The 21007-nt window shown below is 36.4% G+C and overlaps 2 protein-coding genes across 2 annotated transcripts in view; one reads left to right on the forward strand and one right to left on the reverse strand.

Annotated features, from left to right (window-relative positions):
* Window positions 1-2949: 2949 nt before the first annotated feature.
* On the reverse strand, window positions 2950-12935 carry LOC107711554 (solute carrier organic anion transporter family member 3A1-like). The gene is made up of 7 exons (XM_016516542.1): window positions 12414-12935; window positions 10087-10546; window positions 4989-5087; window positions 4574-4834; window positions 3438-3602; window positions 3119-3317; window positions 2950-3022 (listed from the first exon to the last, which is right to left on the reverse strand). Exons 1-7 carry the CDS (start codon window positions 12549-12551, stop codon window positions 2950-2952), a joined length of 1395 nt encoding a protein of 464 aa, XP_016372028.1. The 5' UTR covers window positions 12552-12935.
* Window positions 12936-19548: 6613 nt separating this feature from the next.
* Window positions 19549-21007, forward strand: part of LOC107711555 (putative gonadotropin-releasing hormone II receptor) — a 2893-nt gene continuing 1434 nt past the window's right edge. The window contains exon 1 of the mRNA XM_016516543.1: window positions 19549-20085. Coding sequence (XP_016372029.1) covers window positions 19549-20085 — 537 coding nt within the window. The remainder of the gene's footprint in view (window positions 20086-21007) is intronic.

Below are 21007 nucleotides of genomic sequence, written 5' to 3' on the forward strand. Positions count from 1 at the left end.
GGAATTAGTGCTCTGCATTTACCCATCCAAAGTGCACACACACAGCAGTGAGGAGCACCCGGAGCAGTGGGCTTTTTATGCTTTTTATTTATGCTGCGCCGTTGGGGGTTCGGTGCCTTCCTCAAGGGCACCTCAGTCGTGGTATTGAAGGTGGGAGAGAGTGCTATACATTCACTCCCCCCACCTACAATCCTTGCCGGTACGAGACTCGAACCCACAACCTTTGGGTTACGAGTCCGACTCTCTAACCATTAGGCCACGACTTCCCCACTACAGTTGCTTTAATATTTTCAATCCATTCTGTACTATTTATTTATTATCAAGAGGCTAACACATTCAGCTGTGTAAATGTGAACAACCTACTGATGCTGCATTTATTCAGCACATTTGTGTGGTATGATATTAGCAAAGAAGTCTGTTACTGACGTTGGGGTTTAAAAAAATGCTGAAACAGTCTTATTTGCCAAAGTGCAAAATACATCTAAACATGTTGTGAGGCGTATTCAACAATCTGTAGACAGCCAGTTTGAAATTCAGTTTCATTAATTTACTAAATCCTGTTCTGTGATATGCTTTATGTGCAGAGACCTTTGCTTGATCAACAGAGAAAATGTTTGAGCTTCATAATAAAAATGCAAGGACAAAGTTTTAGTGCAGATAGTTGTTCATGTATTTTTTATTTATTTTTTTAACTCGTACACCTTTTATGGTCATTACACAGAAGCGTCATAATACAGATATGGGTAGAAAAATATACCACAACATTCCTCTGTAAGCATAACATAATCTCCATCTGCATTTAACAATAATATATATTTCGTCAAAAGACTTGTAACATCACCTGTAAAAGCCTAAAGCATCGCTATGTTCTACGTTCTGGAGGGAATAGACTTAAATGTTACTATGTACAAGGTGTAATGGCTGCTTAAGATACCACACCATGTCTACGTACAATACAATAATGCATCTCGCGGTCATATACAATTCCAGCATTATGAAAAAGAGAGAGAGAACTCCGAACACTTAAATGGCATCACTTTGGCACTTTTACGGCAATGAATTATCTATAGAGAGAGAATGATTATATAAACAATGACATTCTTATATCATCCCATTTGTATTGACACCGGCCTCAACATTCAAGCAATCAAGCATTTCGGCGTATATTGCAGTGCATTAAAATAATGTGCTTGGGAAGCTATTTACACGAAGGGAGATAATGTGCTTGGTGTTTTGCCTTATGTGGGTCTCTTCAGTGTACTTGCATCAAGTAAACCAAGTCTTTGAAAAGCAGCAGAAACAAATCATTTTCCTCTATAAAGAGCATTTAGCTTAATTACATTACCATGGATCTACCACCTTCCTGTTTTTTTTTATTTATTTTTTTTACATTTTTGTATTTTTTTTTTTAGAAAAAGCATAGAAAATAATTAATAAGTATATGAAACCAATGTCATACAAAAATGTTTGAAACGAAATAATACTTTAAACAAAAATGACTTGTGTAACTCCGAATGATATTTTAGTAGTTCATACATCAATTCCTTATGTTTATTTCCTTTATGTATTGTAACTTTAAAGAAAAAAGAATCTTGTTTTACAACTTTAATGTTGTAAAACTGTATTAATCCTAGCATTTGGTCTTCCAAGCGAACATGTTGATGACAGATTGGAAGAAAAAAAGTATGCACGGCGCCGTAATACCATTATAAAACACCACTTTAAGAAGATGCTGGTGTATTAGAAAGGAAATGTCTACCTTTACCAAAACAATTTCTCTCTTAAAATTCCCATGCGCCTGCTCTGATGCATCAACGTGCAATAACTGCATGCATTGAAATAAATCCATCCTTCCGTCCTTCAGTGTCCTCTGCTTGATAACAACTACTGATTAATGCTGCATGTTGCTTTAGTTTAGATGTTGTTCAGGACCACTGCAGGTGACAAATGACGAGGCCTCATGAAACTAATGAACCTTTAGTCTATTCAAGCTATATACGTTTTCACAGACATGGGCCTAAATTGTTCACTATTATGTATTTAGGTTGATTAATAGGTTACATGAAGTGTGTGAACTCTGCACTTGTATCTATGTTTTTAGTAGTCTAATGGCTGTACAGAGGAGATATTAAGAAATAACATCAAGCTTTCTAAGACCCTCCATAAAATAGACAGAAATTTCCATAGCCTCACAATATTCAAGTAAACATATTAGCTAATATTCATAGAACTTATATGCTAATATTCGTTACATTTCTTAAAAAAAAAAAAAGAAAGCTAAAAAGACCATCCAAAATTAAACCTAAAAAGGTGCTCATATCTGTAAGCTGGGGCTAGTTTTGACTGATGGAAGATTAATTGTTCAGTTTTGGAACTGCAACCTAGCACGTCCCCTAATATAATGGATGCGTTTCATCTCTACATATCATATATCCAGCATATACACGTCCTGACTACAGTAACAGTCAGATTCATTTGGCTCTGTTTGGTTCAAACACTCTGGATACGCTAAAAGAGTGCCCATTTCTCCCAGGCAGTGGGAATGTGCAGAAATCGGCTTATACAGTGGGTACGGAAAGTATTCAGACCCCCTTAAATTTTTCACTCTTTGTTATATTGCAGCCATTTGCTAAAATCATTTAAGTTTATTTTTTTTCCTCATTAATGTACACACAGCACCCCATATTGACAGAAAAACACAGAATTCTGGATACAACATGGATATGCAAAAAAAAATCTATTTATAGCTGGCAGTCTAAGAGACTTCTTTCAAAATCATTTAAGAATCTTACCGACTCAAAAATAATTAAAAAAAGGTAAATGGTAGTGTATATATAAGTTATATAAGCTAATTATAATCAACCAAATCATACCATTATAAAGGCACATGCTTAAAATAACTAAACAAACTGTAAAATGATCCTGCAGAGATACTGTAGGTGTTACTTGTTATGCAAATATCTTACCCAGCAGCCGGAGCAACAGGAAGAGAACTCCAAGGGCGTATGACTTCAGCTCTGGGCTCACAGTTGGGGCCTTAAGTGTCTGTATTTATTGCCAATTGTTGTGGATCATTAAATATTTGTGTGAGGCTTTTATGGTGAAGCACTCTACTCACTCGTTGCCATAGGCAACGGTAACTCCAGCGACCGGGCCCGTATCACAGCCAAGGAAGAGGAAGGAGACGTAGCAGGCCGTAGAGATGATATTGACTAGCATAGCCAGACGAATAGCCCCTAATGCAGACAGATTCATCTTCTTCACCAGGAGCCCACCCAGGAAAATACCCAGACAAGCACAGGGAATTGCTGTCATACCTGAAAACACACAGATTTGATAGGCAGCTTTCAGTTACTTGCATTGATTTCATATGAAACGGCATTTTATGAGTTGATTGTTTTTGTGCAGTTTCAAAAATAAATAAAAAATGTGTCCACCTAGGAGCTGATTAGCGGAGGACGTTGAGAGGTTGAACTGCTGTTCGAGATATTTCCCTAGGAAGGCAGCAAATCCAGCCACCACAGCGATTTCCATACAGGCAGCGAGAATGATACAGGTGAAAACCGGATTGGACAGCAGATGCTTAGTCACCTTAGGGATAACTGAGAAGAAATTAGACTCATATTAGTGCATGATCAGAAAAAAAATCCCATTTTTAAGTTCCCATAGAGAATTAAATTTTTTTTTAACTTATTGATGTCAAGGATCTGCAAATTTGATGCCCCCCTTTTGAGGGGTCCTTTCACAAATATGTTTTCATTAACTGTTCCCTCCTGGTGGAATATAAAGACAGCTATAGAATTTTATATATTTAAACATATATAAACATTTAGCATGATATAATAAAGACAACACTTTCCAAAATGAAATTATTGGCCTTACAGATTATAAAGAACCTAAATATTGTGTGAAGGCTTAAAAAATATTTATTGTTTAAGGCTGAAAGCGTATTAATTTTATTATTACTGTAAGTGTGTGTATATTTAGCATAGGGTTGCAACATAAAAACAATTTTAATTCAATTAAAATTAATTTTTAAAAATTAATGCAAATTTTTTTTAATATATATATATGTTTTGTTTAATAGTGTCTTTTAAAATGTTCCTACAATTAATTGTGACTAATTTCTATCCATTCTTTAGACAGCAGAATAAAACAATAGGAATATAAATGAATGTGTTAAAAAATATTGCATTACACATTAATATCTTAATTTAACATGCCAAGTTTGACAAATATTATGTAAATGTTGTATTACAGTGTAATATTATAATATTTTAATGCTATTATTTTTTTTTCTTCAGCATCCCCACGACCGTACATAGGACAAGTTTGGAAAATGGATGGGTTTTATTTTTCTCCCCCGCGGGTCCTTAGACCTGTTTAAAAATCCCTGTCGAAATCTATTAACAGCATTTTGAGAGATTGGTCTTGTTCTCCACACTAAAATTAGATCTAAAGCTACTTTAACAAACTGACAACAATGACAACAAATCAAAGAAAATGATTATTTCATGTACGATTGCTCATAAAATCTAATGCATGACCTCTAGGTGTTTAGACTCTCTCTCACCCTGCAGGTGCTGGCAGCAGGTGAGGCCAGTGCTGATCTCTGGGTCATCCGAGGCTTTGACTCCTTCATACTCCTGCACCAGCTCAGCAGGTAGCATGGCCTGCTCACTCTCACCTCCTGGGCCCTCCCCAGGCTCGTTCAGTGACTGCGGGAACCCAAACATGAAAAACGAGGAGAGGAAGAGGAAAAGGCCACAGATGATAAAGCCGCCCCACCAGGCACCGATCCAGCGCGGATCATCAGGAGTAATGTCCAGCGTGGCTGTTAGGAGCGAACAGAGATATTTAATGAGACGCCGTGTTTCATTACATGTATTGATTTAACAGATGCTTTTATCTAGAGCCACTTACAAATAACGAAAAATAACAAAAGTTATTCATTTTTCAGTGTATCCATTTTTGATGCCGGTACTCACTTGTGTCAATGAAGACTGCATCAACATAAACTTTGGTGCACAGAGAGCCAAGAATAAAACCACAGGCTGGTCCAAAAACCAGTGTAGAGAATAAGATACCTGTAATGCAATACAAAAGACTAGAGTCAAAGAAGTTATGCAAGAAAATTATACTCATTCATGCAAAGTCTTGGCCAAACTGTTGTCAATTCACTTAAATGAAATTCATTCAAACCCTTGACTCAAATCCTTCCGTTATTAACAAGGCACTTACACTAATGATCTAGATGCTTAAATAAATAGCCTCTTTTTAGGGAAAAGTTTTAGAGATTATTATTATTAGAATTATTATAGAAGGAGAATTATAGCATATTCTATTTTGAGGCAGAACCTTAAGTAGTCCGATGTAAAGGAGCTAATTCCTTTAATTATTAAATGTTTTCTGGGGGAAACAATTTACATAATCTACATCATCATTGCAATAGCTGGCACCTGATGGGTTTATCTAAAAAGCTGACAAGCACACACATATTTCTGTGCTGAGTATTATATCTTGTGGGAATACCAAAACTGTAGTAGTCAATATATAGATTGTGAATGTGTTGGTAAAGGTTGTACCATCAGCTGTTTTACCCTTCGGTGAGTAATTATCTGTCCAGACACAGAAGCAGCACATCATAATCATTAACAGAGAACACTGAAGTACACAAACAGCCAGATACTACTATAAATTAACATGTGAGAGATAATGAGACGCAATCGATGGGATAATCTTATTTCACCCTGAAGGGATTTATTTTGCGATAATGACCGACTGACTGTGCATTCTCTTCTGCATTATATGCCCACTTACCAAATAAATACACTACCATTCAAAAGTTTGGGTTTGGTCAAATTTATGATTATTTAATATTTTTGAAAAAAGTCTCTTATGGTCACCATTTGCATTTGCACCATGTGCTGCATTTATTTGATCAAAAATACAATCAATAATTTATATGTAAAATATAATTACATTTTATAATAACTATTTTCTGTTTTAATATATATTTATATGGAATTTATTCCTGAGATGGCAAAACCGAATTTTCATTCTAAAATTAAGATTATAAAACAGATAGTTCAGGTCCTTGATTCTGATTGGTTGAGCCGCGTTCGAAGCTGTTGTAAATTGCTCTACAAACATACACCTTTGTTTACGTCTGTGTGTTGCTCGGCAACCACTTTGTTGGAACCACAACCATTTCTGAGGAACTAGAAGAATAATGTTTTTATTAATATAATTACACTTAATTTGCTCTGTTTTATTTTGTGAAACCTTACTACGTATATGGAATAACCGTTTTATAAAAGCAATAAGCCCCAAGAAGCCGTAGTTTACAGTGAATTTATAACAGCTAAGGGGGTTTTAGGCACTCTGCTTTGCGTCGTAACAAAGCCCCTTAGCTGTTATAAATTCACTGTAAACTACGGCTTCTTGGGGCTTATTGCTTTATTTGGTGCTCAAGAAACATTTCTTACTATTATCAATGTTAAAAACAGCTGTCCTGTAAATATTTCTGTGGAAATTGTAATACATATTTTTTCAGGATAATACTGAGATCCTCACAAGATGACGCCAGTTAAGTTTGTATGAAACAAGAATGAACGAGTCTGTGTTGTGATACAAGAGACATGAACACAGGACCGGCTTCAGTTACCCGGAAGAATGGTCTGATTTATGGCATTGCCATGACTACAGTGAATATTAGGCACATCAAAGCACTGGATGGCACAATTAACCAGTCAGAATTGAGTAGTCACTCTAGAGAGCCATGTAATAAAAGTATGTAAGGCTCAATGCCCATTCACACCAAGAATAATAACTATTAGTGTCCACACAAACACACAATCACGTTTTGTTTATTATAAGTGTGCTGCAGATGTCGTCTGTCACTTTAAATGCTAAAGCTCTTTAAAACAGGATTCTGATTGGTTGTTACTGTTTTTATCATTTTTCAGCTGGAAAGAATCATTCTGAAAGTGATTCCAATGATATCGTTCCCGTGTCGTTATTGTATAGTTGTGGTGTGGACTTCACAATTCTCATAGAATTAGAATGATTACTAAAACTTTATTATAGTTATCATTCTTGATGTGAACGGGCCTTTACTATGGAAAGAATGAATCTCACCTCCTTGCTGAAAAGTTAAGAGGGCAGAAGGGTCTGTAACATGACCTTTAATGGTATATTTGCTCTGATCTTAAAAAGTGTTTTAGTTTTATCCATTAGCCTGGATGAAATTGATTAAGCATCTTAGATCATGCATGTCAGTCCTAATGTTACCCCTCACAAGAGAACGTAATCCTAGATCAGTTCTCTTACTCTGGTATTCTGTATGAATACAGACGCTGGATAATTCACTTAAAACAGATAGGCCTTTCTGCTTGTGCCTTTGTGAAAGACACCAAATGCATTTCTGTTCACCAAAGCCTCTGTGATCAAACAGCTTAATAACTTGATTCCATTATGCCCACCAGCAATGACTGTCTCCAAAGAGGATGTTTATGTCTGTGCTAGTTTACATTATGCTTAAATGAGAGACAGGTCCAGTTTAAAGGTTAAAAAGGATTAAAAGACGCAAGAGGGAGAGAGAAAGAAGCTTACATGGGTTGCACAGACATTAATGCTCATAGACAGACAAGTCAGCTCAATGCAAAGACATCAGACACACTGCAGGAAAGGAGACACAGCAGAAATGCTGTAAAAAGCACACATGGAAACCCACAGACATTCAGAACTATCTTCACAGCCAGGCCTTTAATTACCTGTGGAAAGCTACTTGACTACAATAGTCATACATTGATCATTTTCAATACTAGGGTTTTATTTCAGGTTTTATTTTCAATTCTAGGGTTTAAGTCTGTTCCTTATTTGTATCAAATATATGGAGAATCATTGTCGTAGTGCGAGAGAAAGAGAGTGAGAAGAATAGAGAGAGAGAGCGAGTGAGCTGCCTGAGGGATGACAGAGCAGCCAGCACACATTAGCTTCACAGCAGAAAAAAAACAGGCACTGAAGGCCATCATTGCTTCTTGCTTACTCCTTAACATAGCAACAGGAGATTAAGACAATGGTGCACTACACTAAACCAATGGGTTTAAGCTTGGTACATGGAAATTTCCAAAGTGAGGTCGCCCCAAACCTAGACTACTACAGCTGATATTCCAGCCATGTGCAATATCTATGCTGTTTGTGTATCTTCATACAACAGCTTTCTGCCAGGGAGTCCTCCAGGAAGCAGTAAAGGGCTGATACACTAAGGATACAACCTTTTGTGGCTTATGAATCATTAATAATAATAAGTGCTGTAATTGCTGCAACGGCAGGATATTGACCGTACTGCTACATGATATGCCCTAAAACAACAACAATACTCTGTAGTGTTTCTTTTAGTGCCGGACCAGCACGTTTACAGACACTTTTCCAGGGGTTCAAATAGTGCACTTTTGAGGGCATTTCAAATACAGCTTCTAAAACATGTTGAGTGAGATATCAAAAAAGTATTTCTCAGGCTACTGTGGTAACAATCACAAACTCTCTAGGTCCAACCTATTACACCTCTAGTTCACTGTTTCCTATTGTTTGGTGTAGACCCTGGTGAATGTTTAAGCATTGCCATGGCACCTGGTTCACATGCGAAAGGGAAGCATTTTAACCTGGTGTTATTGTTCTCTCCTGAAGTGGAGTAGAATAGATTAAGATCAACAAGCCAGTTTAGAACAATTAATCTGTAACATTTTACAATAATGTTCTATATATAAAGCATTATGAAGCAACAATATATAATACTTTTACTTTTTTTTTATTTTTTTTAATACTTTAAATTGGTTAACATTAGTTAACATGAACTAACAATGAAAAATACTTTTAAAGCATTTATTAATCTTAGTTAACGTTAATTTCAACATTTACATTATTGTTAATTGTTACATTATTATTATTTACATTATTAAAATCAAACGTTGTATCTGTTCTTATTATTTAATGGACCTGAGCTAACATTTAATTTACAATGAACAGTTGTGTTTTTATTTACTAACGTTAACAAAAGATGTATAAATACTGTAACAAATGTGTTGCCCATTGTTAGTTAACGTTGATGACCTTATCGTATATTGTAACTAATTTTTTGGTGAATGTTAATTTCCACATATGCTAATACATTTTTAACATTTCAGGTTTCAAGTAAAATATGAATGAACATTAATTAACAACAACAACAGTATAAGCAGCAGTAAAAAAAAAAAAAAGCTGTAAAAAATGTTAGTAAATCAAACCTAATGTTGTTAGTAAATCATACCTAATCCAATAACTAATGTTAATTAATTTAATCTTATTGTAAAGTGTTACAAATTAATCTCTCTCTCTCTCTTCAGTGATCAGTGATCTCCAACCAGGAGTACTTAGAATATATTGATTTTTACTTAATTATAAAGTAGAACCAATTTAGCTAAATAAATAAATCATACTTTTCCCCCTTTATTCATGTTCTATAAACCTATAAAATGGAACCATTTAAAATAATAATAATAATAATTATTATTCTTATAATTATTGCAATAATATTTTAAAATTATTTTAACAAATGTATTTAATAATGCATTTAATAGGGTAAAATCAAAATGTATCCATTTACCCCTGGTCACCAAGTACCCGTCACTCTACTATTAATTCTGTTCCTAATTAAGGTAAGATAACAAAATTATGTGTATAATGTGTGCATGTTTCATTTATTTGTAGTTGAACCTAGCAGTAAAATATATGTGCTACTGGCTGAGTCTGTCATCTACAATATAGGGATGGGCCAATAGACGATGCCATCGTCCATCACTATGTTGAGCCGGCATCGTGAAACCCCCCCAAATGTTTTGGCAGATGGCCATCTAGAGAACTGATATCCTCCCACCATGTCATAGTCCATCATGATGTTTCACTGTAGACATCGTCTGATGCCAATTTGGTAGACATCGCCCAACCCTACTACAATATAGATGACGTCGGGGCACTTTAGCCTCACTGATAGGGCTGGAGGGGTGTACAAAACGCAAAAAAAAGTGTTGTGCAGATCACTCTCACCAATATAAAGGGAAGAGTCTTCTCGTCTGACGTGATCATCGATGTAAGACACGCCCAGAGGCTGTAGGGGTGTCGCTCCAATCCCCAGAAGCATTTGAGCTCCGATCAGCAGCAGGTACATCATGTTGGTATTGGTTCTATTCCCACAGATGTAACTAGGATCAGAGAGCCCTGCTCGACTTGTATTGGAGCACACATCCTTTCCTTGTCCCACAGGTCGTGACTCTCCAGACTGATATTCATACTGGTGGGTCAAGAACTCAGGCAGCGCTGACAGTAATGCCCCCAGTGCCATTACGATGCCCCCACAACCAATCAGCCGCGGCCGATGGGCCCTGGCCCCAAAGTAGCTGACGAATAGGATGAGGGCAAGGTTGCCAATCTCAAAGCTGCTGGCGATCACACCCACATCAGCGCTCTGCAAGTTGAAACGGCGCTCCAGTGTGGTGAGGACACTGACCTAAAATATAAAGAAACACTGCACTGTTACAAAGCTGTATGACCATGCACTTTTGAACTGACACCAATCACTAAATGTCCCTTAAATCAAAAATTCATATTCAAAACAAATATTTCATTTGTAGCTTAGAGATCTTAAACAACAGAATAGATTGGTGAGATTTTGATGAGAACATAGATTCTGTATTGAAGGTATAAATCAAATGTAAACATCCATATGAGTGTTGACAAATTGTTTATTGTTATGGACTTGAACTTTGAGTGTTTTATGTTTTTTGAGTGTTTTGAAAATGCGACATTTACGTCACCTTTCATACATAACATATTAAATACCTCAGATAAAGCACAAGGTAAGTCATCGCTAGGGAAAATGACAAATCAATCATTATCACTTTACTCTCAATCCTACATAGCAGATGAATTCATAATGTAACTGTGTGCATCTTTCTCTTGTACTGAAAGCTAACATAAAGACTAGGGCAGACCATTTCAACATTTATTCCATTAAACTAACTAGTATCTGTGTTTACATTACTAGTACTTTTTTTTAACAAGTCACTATTTTTACTGGCAATAAATTGCACATTTTTGTCACTGATTTCTGTTGTTTTTTTCAGAGTACTTATCCTAATTGTTATTAGTGACATTTCTTACCTAGTTACATTTCCTTTTTGCTTGTATGCAATAACTAGTTAGAATCACTATTTTATTTCTTTAGTTCAATTTCTACTTTAGTTCAATTAAAAATGTTAGTAACAACCTAGATACTAAGTAAACTAGAATATATAGCCCAGGGGTGCCCAAACTCGGTCCTGGAGGGCCGGTGTCCTGCAGAGTTTAGCTCCAACTTGCCTCAACACACCTGCCTTTAAGTTTCTAGTATGCCTAGTGAGAGCTTGATTATCTGGTTCAGGTGTGTTTAATTGGGGTTGGAGCTAAACTCTTCTGGACACCGGCCCTCCAGGACCGAGTTTGGACACCCCTGATATAGCCTAATGGCAGCTATTTGAATAATTATTAAAAAAGTAAAGAAAAAAAATGAAATAAGTACCAGCAACAACTGAAATACACGCTAGTAAAGAATTGGAATCAAAGACCCCCCAATAAAATTTAATAGCAACCATTTTCTATTTTTTTATCATGGTGCACATTAATGAACATTACTGTAAATGCAGTTAAAAAGTTCATCAGAGTCACTCTTAAAAACTAAATATAAAATTGAAATGACAAAACGATTAAAATTGTTATAAACATGCAAAATAGGTAAGTAATTTATATTAAAATAATAGTCCATATTTACTATTCCATAACGTAATATTGTCTCTATAGTGACCAGTCACAGACAGGGCCCACTAGACACTACTGAATATTAATTGAAAAGTTAATAGTGAAATTGAAAAAAAAAAAGTACTAGTCAATATTGTATTACTTCTAGTAATTAGAAAATTCGTACAACGGTAACATCAAAATAGCTCATATTTTAAGGAATAAATGTCAAAACAACTTGACATATAAGATCTGATCATTCTGACAAATTCTTGTTTCCAACATTATGTACATAAGTGGCTCAAAGACAAAATATTAAGGTAATCGGTCGGTGAGATTCTTTTGTTTTTGAGCCACTGATGAACATAATGTTGGAAAGGAGAGAGAGGTCACTCACTGGACTGATGGTAATTTTTCATTATAGCGCCTCTAAATCATGTGGAAATAAAGCAGTCGCGATACACACGCAAGAAGCCCTGCCTCATGATGCTGTTTATTTCGCTTTAGGGAAAAGATAAGCGATGCGTACCGGACACCATTCAATGTCATGCACATACAGTACGTACGCAGTATGAGCTGCGTGTGTTAATGGCTCGACTCACCAGATAGGCTCCTACAGTGCCCTGTGCCAACATTAAGGCACATTCTGATATGAGGAATATTTTGATGTTGGAGAAGCATGATGTCTTCTTCTGGCACTCGTCTGGCTCAGTGTCTGGCGTGCTTCCCTCCGCGTACATCCTCTGATGCGGTCTGCAGCAAGCAGAAAGACAGGCTCGGACAGAAGGTGACCATTGAGGACGAGTGCAGATGGATCCTCAACGAGACGTGCACGGCTCCGATATCGTCGCCTCAGATTCCGGTCTGCGTTCAAATTGAGTCGTATGAAATGAATCTTCTTAGTATTGTCACCTCAAAAACTGCGCACTCGCATTTGATCCGGTGATCTGAATGGTCCAAAGGAACCGACGGAGGACCACGGCAGCCTATTAATAACCATGAAAATCACCGGCACACGGAAACTGCGATTCGGTATTGCGTGAGGCGGTTACAGTGACTCGTCTTCCGTAAGGACAGTTTGCCGGTGTGGAGGACTCAGCTCATGCGTGTCCTCATCTACACCACAGCCTGCACCAAATGATGACCTCTCTCTCTCCTTTCCCGTTCTACTGGCTCTTTTTATTCCCTCCTCCTCCCACAAACACATCTGATAGATAGATAGATAGATAGATTTTATTAATAATTTTATCAGTAATAAAAGGGCGCAATCAAAAGATAAAACAGCTTTAGTGTCTAAAGTGAGTGCAGTTTTTTTAATTGTCAAAGTGAATATTATTACCAGACTAAAAATAACCCTCAATATGTGTCCCCTGAGAGCAATGTGTCAAACTAGGGATGTGTGAGCTGCTGTCCATATGATCAAACAGGCCTATATTAAAGATACAGTTCACCCCCAAAATACAATGTCTGTCAGCATTTACTCACCAGATGTTGTTCCAAACCCATATGACTTTATTCCATGTGACAGAAAACGCCAAGCAGAATGACAACCATGTCATTCACTTTCAGTGTAAGAAAGAAAATAAAGGTGCAACAAGTGAGATAAATGATAACAGAACTTTTATTTGTGAGTGAACTACTCCTTTAATTTTAGCATATGTATTAGTGTGTTGTTCTGTTCTATTCTATTCAATTTATTTTAAATTTATTAAAAGAAAAAACACCTTGCTATGTGTACTGTGTACTAGACTAACTGAGACAGCACTTGTTGTTGGTCTGATTGCTTCTATTGTTCTCCTAATTTTTAAGTCGCTTTGGATAAAAGCATCTGCAAAACGATTAAATGTAAATGTTATACAATGCAAAATGATATTTTTGTCTTCCAGTACAAATATCTAAACATTCTTCAATGAATATACATTTAGCCTAATGGGCATGCAAATGACACGAGATAATAAGTCTTGTTTTCTGATAAATAAATATAAATTAAGGGAGTTTTTGCTTAAAACAAGAAAAAAATATCTGCCAGTGGGGTCAGAATTCCCCCCACCCCCTATTTTCCTGACCCCACTGGCAGATATCATATCATAAAGCTTAAACTCAATTCATTTTAATCAGGTTTTTAGAAAACAAGACATAACATCTTCAGCCATTTTGCTTTTCAAGTAAAAGTATTTTGATTTAAGAATAGTGAGGTGTTTGTACTTGAAAACAAGACAAAAATAAATCATTTTGCAGTGTATATGATATAATTAAAGTGTTTGATGAATAGATTTGTGAGTTCTTGGTCATTGTAATTTAACAGTAACATCCTCCAAGGTCCCTAGTAAAAATGAAGGTAAATTTTAATCATGTATCAGTACGGTCAGTCTGGGCCACTGCACAGTACACTGAAAAAATGATAACCTAAAAAATATTATTAATGTGCTAACATCTAAATTAATTGATTTTATTCGAATAAAAGTGTTATTTAATTTTACAGAATCAACCTGAATATTACGTAACACCAACAAAACTAAATTTAAGGGTAAGATCAGGTGGAAATAGCTCTTTAACTTAACAATTAGCACTCTTTACAGTGTATTATTAATTATTAGAATTATGATCTTACTGTCTAAGCATTTGGAATGACTAAAATGCTCAAAATGCAAACAGAAGTAATCTTTTTAGTCACTCAACAATAGAGTTGACTGCATCACACAGCAGTCATTTAGTGTGGCTATATTCACAGCAAGTGTGATTGTTGGTAATCACTGCTTTTGCGCTGAAGGTCTCTGTGCTTCAATACTCCGAGGCAAAGACAATTTACTGCTGCCTGGAGAATAGACTCAGCAATACTCATAACAGTATATCTCAGACTGTCTTTGGAGGCAGGTTTGATTTACACACACAGACACACACAATATTGACTGGTTGTTTTTCTTTTTTTTATCCACCCTACAGAGCAAGACTCACCACTCCTTGTGTTTTCCCATCTGTCTATGACTCTGCTGGGCCCTTACAGTGATTCATATCGAGCCAAACAGCACTGTACTCAATTATAGCATCATAGACCCCTCTCTTTTTCCAGCACTTGCATCATTCCACCATCTTCTTGTCTTTTACAGTTAAATTAAACAATTCAGCTACTAGTTGAAATGTATCTGGCGATTCTAGTTTATAATTCAGTCTTGTAAATTCAACCAAGGCCTTGCATATACTGAATTAAAGCATACATTTTATTTTCTTGCTTGATGTCTCAGTTTTAAATAATACCATATACTAATATTCATCAGTTTATATGATGTAATTCAGAATTAATTTGCTGTAGTGGGCTGATCCATCAAAACAAAGAGATGACATCAAATGAAAACATCAAATGACAAAGAGACATCAGTGTTGCTGCAGGAACAGCCTGACTCTGAATGTTAATAAAACAGACAGTTTGTACTATTGTACTTAAAGAGACCCAAGGGAACTTATGGGTCTCCAAACATCACCTTTTACACAACTAATTTTCTATGCACAAAAGTCAAGCATGGAACACACACACACACATATATATATAAAATGCAGCATGCCAGTTATGGCATACTGTTACTTTAGTAAGAAAGCACATTTTATACATAAGTATTGATCACTGTAAAGTATTAATGTAATGGCTCTTGGTCTTGTCTCCCACATTGAGCCACTGTGGTCTTGACTACAATGTTCAGCAACCTTTTATGGTCAACTAGGTGGCTCCAATAATCTTTGGTCTTTTACATTTTTTGTAAGCTACATGAAGAAAAGCAGACTGACACACTCTAAAACTGCTGTTTTGTGCAAGTTGCATTTACATTTTAAGACTCAAAATATTCAATGAACATAGTAACCATATTTGCTAGTATATAAACAGTATAATGAATAAACAATATAATGAAATAAATTAAAGGCCAAAAAAGGCAGCTTGGTGGACTTACTGAGCTTTGGCAAGTATGGAAAGCTGTCTGTATGGAGAATACAGCGCAGGGGGACATCTAGTGGTCTAGAACACTGCACTGAGTGAACAAAAGCAAACACCACGTTGACAACATAAGAATCAATCAAATTATTTATCTTTAATCAGTTTCTATAAATGTGACATTATAAGATAATCTAGTTCATTCATAGTTTACAGCTGTTTAAGTTATGCTCTTTTACCAGTATATCGGGATCGGTATAGTTGTTGTTTATATTTCTAATGTGTGGATTAACCATTTTCAAGCTTCCCACTTCTCATGCCCGCAGGAGGGTAAAACAGAGAGAGGGAGAGAGAGCATGTAACTGGAATAAATGTGACATCCAAGGATGCAGTCATTATTTACTGGGGCTGGGCAGAGGAACAGGCAATCTCTCCACTCAGGAGGAAACATCTCAGCCAAGGTTGAATATGTCTCAGAAACTCCATTCAACAGAGCTGAATTCGTTTCTGCTGTTCCGAATTATATCAGTATGAATGTGGGCCAGAGGCATGAGGTTGCAGGCATTCACAGAAGTACTGATATTTGATCAACACGTGATAGTGCATTAACAGTTTAAGAAACTGTTCCATGAGTTTAAAATGCTTCCTTCTGGTATACGTTATAGTATGCCTAAACGTAAAAGCGATCGGCATAGACATTCTTTTATTCCCACTGCTGTAAGGCTTTTAAATTTGTAAGATGTCAGAATGTTGTGTTGCTGTTTTGTGTTTTGATATGTTTACAAATTTTATGCTGCACCAATAATTGCCCTTTGGGCTTAAAGGGGTCATAGGATGCTACATGCACTTTTAGAAGTTGTTTGAACTGAAATGTGTGTTGGCAGTGTGTGTACACAACCACCCTATAATGATAAAAATCAACCCAGTGTTTTTTTAAAAATCTGGTTAAATGTTTTCCCCTTTCTCAAATCAAGCCGATCTCAGATGCCTGTGTGACCTCACACAGACAGGCCCCTCCCATGATAGTTTGATTGACAGTAGCGTTTCAGCACAGACTGGACTGGCGTCTTACCTTAGCTCCGCCCTGAGTGAGCTGTCATCAGTCCATCATTGTTTCACCGCCGGAGCAGTTGTAGACAAGAATGACTCCTAAGCGATTGAGGTGTTCTGTTGTTGGATGTAATAATGAACAACAGTCGTCATTTACTCCCGACATCTGAGCCACTGAACCCGCAGTGGATTACATTTGTTTCTGAAGGGAATGCTCCCCCGATCTGCTTAAATGTGTCTATGTTCACGCGAATCATTCATGACCCAGCCTTATCTACAGTGAGTATAATGTTTTGCAATGAATCTTTGCACATCGCCTTAGCTGTCATCAGTCCACCATTGTTTCACCTCTGGAGCAGTTGTAGACAAGAATGACGCCTAAGCGATTGAGGTGTTCTGTTGTTGGATGTAATAATGAACATAGCAGTCCTCATTTACTCCCGACATCTGAGCCGCTGAACTGGCAGTGGATTATATGTTTCTGAAGGGAATGCGCCCCCGATCTACATAAATGCGTCTATGTTCGCGCGAATCATTCATGATCCAGCCTCATCTACAGAAGAAGTGAGTATAATGTTTTGTAATGAATCTTTGCAAATCGCCTTTCCTAATAATGTGCTAATTAGCAAGTTTCACGATGAATGCGGCTAAAGTAAACAGTCTCTCTGAGAGCAGCTGGAAGAGAGGGGCGGGGTCAGCAGAGCTCATTAACATTTAAAGGGAAATGCTACAAAATGGCTTGATCTGAAAAGAGCTGTTTTTGACAGCGAAAAAAAGGTGTTTTTTTACACCACCATTGAGAAATTTTAACCAAACTATGTTACAGACTTTTCATTAAGACCCTAAAGAATCATATCAACTTGTGGAAAATGGGCATCCTATGAACCCTTTAAAATAAACTTTGAACCTTGAACTTGAGTTAATATTAAGTAACATTTTAGACAAAACCGTTGTATATTTTTGCTCCATCAACAAAAATAGTTCCAAATGAATCCACATCAGGAAATCAACATTGTGACTCTGAGCAGCACACTGTAGTCGTGTTTCCTTCCTAAATGAATCAGTGTTTTGAATAAACTGATTGAGTGAATGATTCAAAGACTAGGGATAGCCCACTCAAAAAAAAAAAATTCTGTCTTAATTTACATACCTATATACATGTATTCCAAAACTGTATGACTTTTTTTTTCTTCAGCTAAACACAAAAGAATATAATTTGAAGAATACTGATAACTAAACCGTTTCGGTTCACATTGACTGCCATTGAATGGACAAAAAATACAATGTAAATCAATGGGAACAGAAACGGGTTGGGTGTCAACAGAAAAACAAAATGTTTATTTTTGGGTAGACTATTCCTTTAAGATAAATCTGTTAAATAAATCATTCAATGACTCAGTCATAAAGACACTTGTTGGCACCTGGCAATGATGTCACCTGCAGAAAGAGTCACTGAAAAATGTCCATGTTTATAGCACACAGTTACAGCCTGTTTACAAACAGTGCAAAGTCCCAGCAGCAGTAGCAGTCCATATAAAGGCATCAAGCAACTATTCTATAAACACTATGGAATATTTGTGTAAATAAAATCAAGTGTGTTACACATACATACAATATGGATATGGAATTATGTATATTCATATTTCGGCCTATTAATATTTATGCTGATGAGTGATGTATTATAACATATCTCTCAAGTTAAATGAATTGTATGTTTACAATAAATAAATGAATAAAGATGACAAAAGGAGACATGATAAAACCAGTGCTGGAACATTTGGATAAAAACAAAGGACTTGGATTTCATAAAGATGCTCAGTGTTCTCGTCCCTGAAACTGAAACTGTTTAAAGGCTGTGAGGCTTTCCAGAGCGGAATTAGTAGCTCAACTGAGCGCAGCGTTTGTCCTGCTGTGGGACACATTGACCTTCCTGACAACACTCTTTCACATCACATGTGTCTCTATTGCCTCTAAGCATGATACTTACTAAGCACATCACAAATCAAAAACAAAATCACACACACACACACACACACACATACTTGTTTCACTAAATTAGTGAGGACTTTGCGTACTTTCATTGATTTTATATCAGGTTAATATTTTCTATCCCCTAAACCAACCCCTCACAGAAACACATGCAAAACACCACATTTAAATAAAAACATGTTTTGGCCGATTTATAAGCTTTTTTAACTATAGGACGAGTAAAATGTCCTCACTAGTGGGTTGTCATATTATTTCACTATATTCAAAGAATCATCAAACTACCAAAACAGCCCATCTTAATCTCAGTTTATAGACAGTTATAGACAGTTTATAGACCTTTCAATGACATGATTTTATCTTACCTCAATCCCTTCTTTAAAATGCATTAGCAAACAAACCATAAGCCCCCACTAGCCATGAGAGGACAGGTCACTTGATCACATCTGACTATTATCTTAATTAACCACGCCTCCGGTGATGCTGCGATGCGTTTAGACACTTACATTTAAGGGCCAGCTCCTCCAAATGACCACACATCTCTGGGGTCTCCAACGAGCCACGACCATCTAAAATAAGAAAAGTTTTCCACTTTTTTTTTACGTTTAAGTTATTTTTACGTTTCCTGTAGCCTAATAAAAAGTATCGAAAATAAATAGTTTATGAACTGTCATTTAAAATAAGTAAAGTTTTTGGATTGATCCTCGTGTTTACCAACTCTTCACACTGATTTAACTACTGGCTTGGCCACTAAAACACTAAAACAGAAGCACGAAAGCATGAACTCAGCAGCTTATAACATCGAGGATCTTTTTCCGAAGAACTCCACTTGTAAGGATGACACCAAACACTTTAATTGGAGCAGCACAGAAGATCTTCCTCATCCTCCTCACCTTCCGCGCTTCACCACCGCGGCTCAGGTCCGAGTGACGCTCACCCTCCTCCTGTGCGCGCTGTCCGCGTGCTGCAATCTCGCCGTGCTTTACTCAGCCAACCACAAGCACAGAAAGCGCTCCCATGTTCGGCTCATCATCACCAATCTGGCGGTGGCGGATTTACTGGTGACGTTCATCGTCATGCCTCTGGACGCGGTGTGGAATATAACTGTGCAGTGGCTCGCGGGGGACCTCGCGTGCAGGACGCTGATGTTCCTCAAACTCATGGCTATGTACTCGTGCGCTTTCGTGACCGTGGTGATAAGTCTGGACCGACAGGCTGCTATTCTCAACCCTCTGTCCATCAACAAAGCGAGGAAGAGAAATAAAGTATTGCTGAGTGTAGCGTGGACCATGAGTGTCGTGTTATCCATACCACAGGTAAAAGACATTTTGAGGTCGTGTAACCCCCATCTTAAGATGCCCCCTGCCCTGGGGCAAGACCTGGGTGGCATGTTGTTGCTATTGTTATTTTTTAATGTATTAATTATTGAATAATTCTATGAGTTTCATTGAATATATATCGGCTAATTGAGTGAAATCATCAAATTGTTGCTGATATGGCATATCATTAATTAAAAATATGGGAAATTAAATATGTTCATACATATTTATGTGCATTCCAATTTACCTTTCAGATTAATCTCTTTTTCCTGGGATTGTGATTTGTCTGTTGTTGGCTATTCAATTATTTAACTAAATTGTTAAAACATAGTTGATTTGGGGTTTTACATTAATTACACTTTAATGACATCCTGCACATGCTAATCTTATCTACATATGTTACTTTTACTTTACTTTTACTTTTAGTCATTTAGCAGACGCTTTTATCCAAAGCGACTTACAAATAAGAAAAAGTAATTAAAACTAAAAGCTAAAACTCTATAAATACACATTTAAGAAAATAAAATAAATTCAATAAAAATGACAAATGCATACAACAACATTTCAAAACTAAACATTTAAATGAAAACAAAATAAATAAAGTATAATAATGATTCTAACATAACACTAAGCCAAGCACCAAAAAACAACTACATATGTGTATGTACAGCCACACACATATATATGTACATATATATAAATACATGCAATATATATATATTATTTCATTTCCATTTTGTATGTTGAAGTACTGAAATAACTCAAATTAAATAAAAGTAAAACTTAATAAAAAGCCTATATAGACATAATATGTATATATGTTACATTTTAAAAGTAAAGGCATGCATATTGATTTTAAGGGGGCATCTCCCTTATCTATGGATTTTTTTTTTCTTTCCAAAGTTATGACTTGCTTTGC

This window comes from Sinocyclocheilus rhinocerous, unplaced genomic scaffold, assembly GCF_001515625.1.
Source record: "Sinocyclocheilus rhinocerous isolate Xijiao unplaced genomic scaffold, SAMN03320098_v1.1 scaffold837, whole genome shotgun sequence".
Classification (NCBI taxonomy): Eukaryota; Metazoa; Chordata; class Actinopteri; order Cypriniformes; family Cyprinidae; genus Sinocyclocheilus; species Sinocyclocheilus rhinocerous.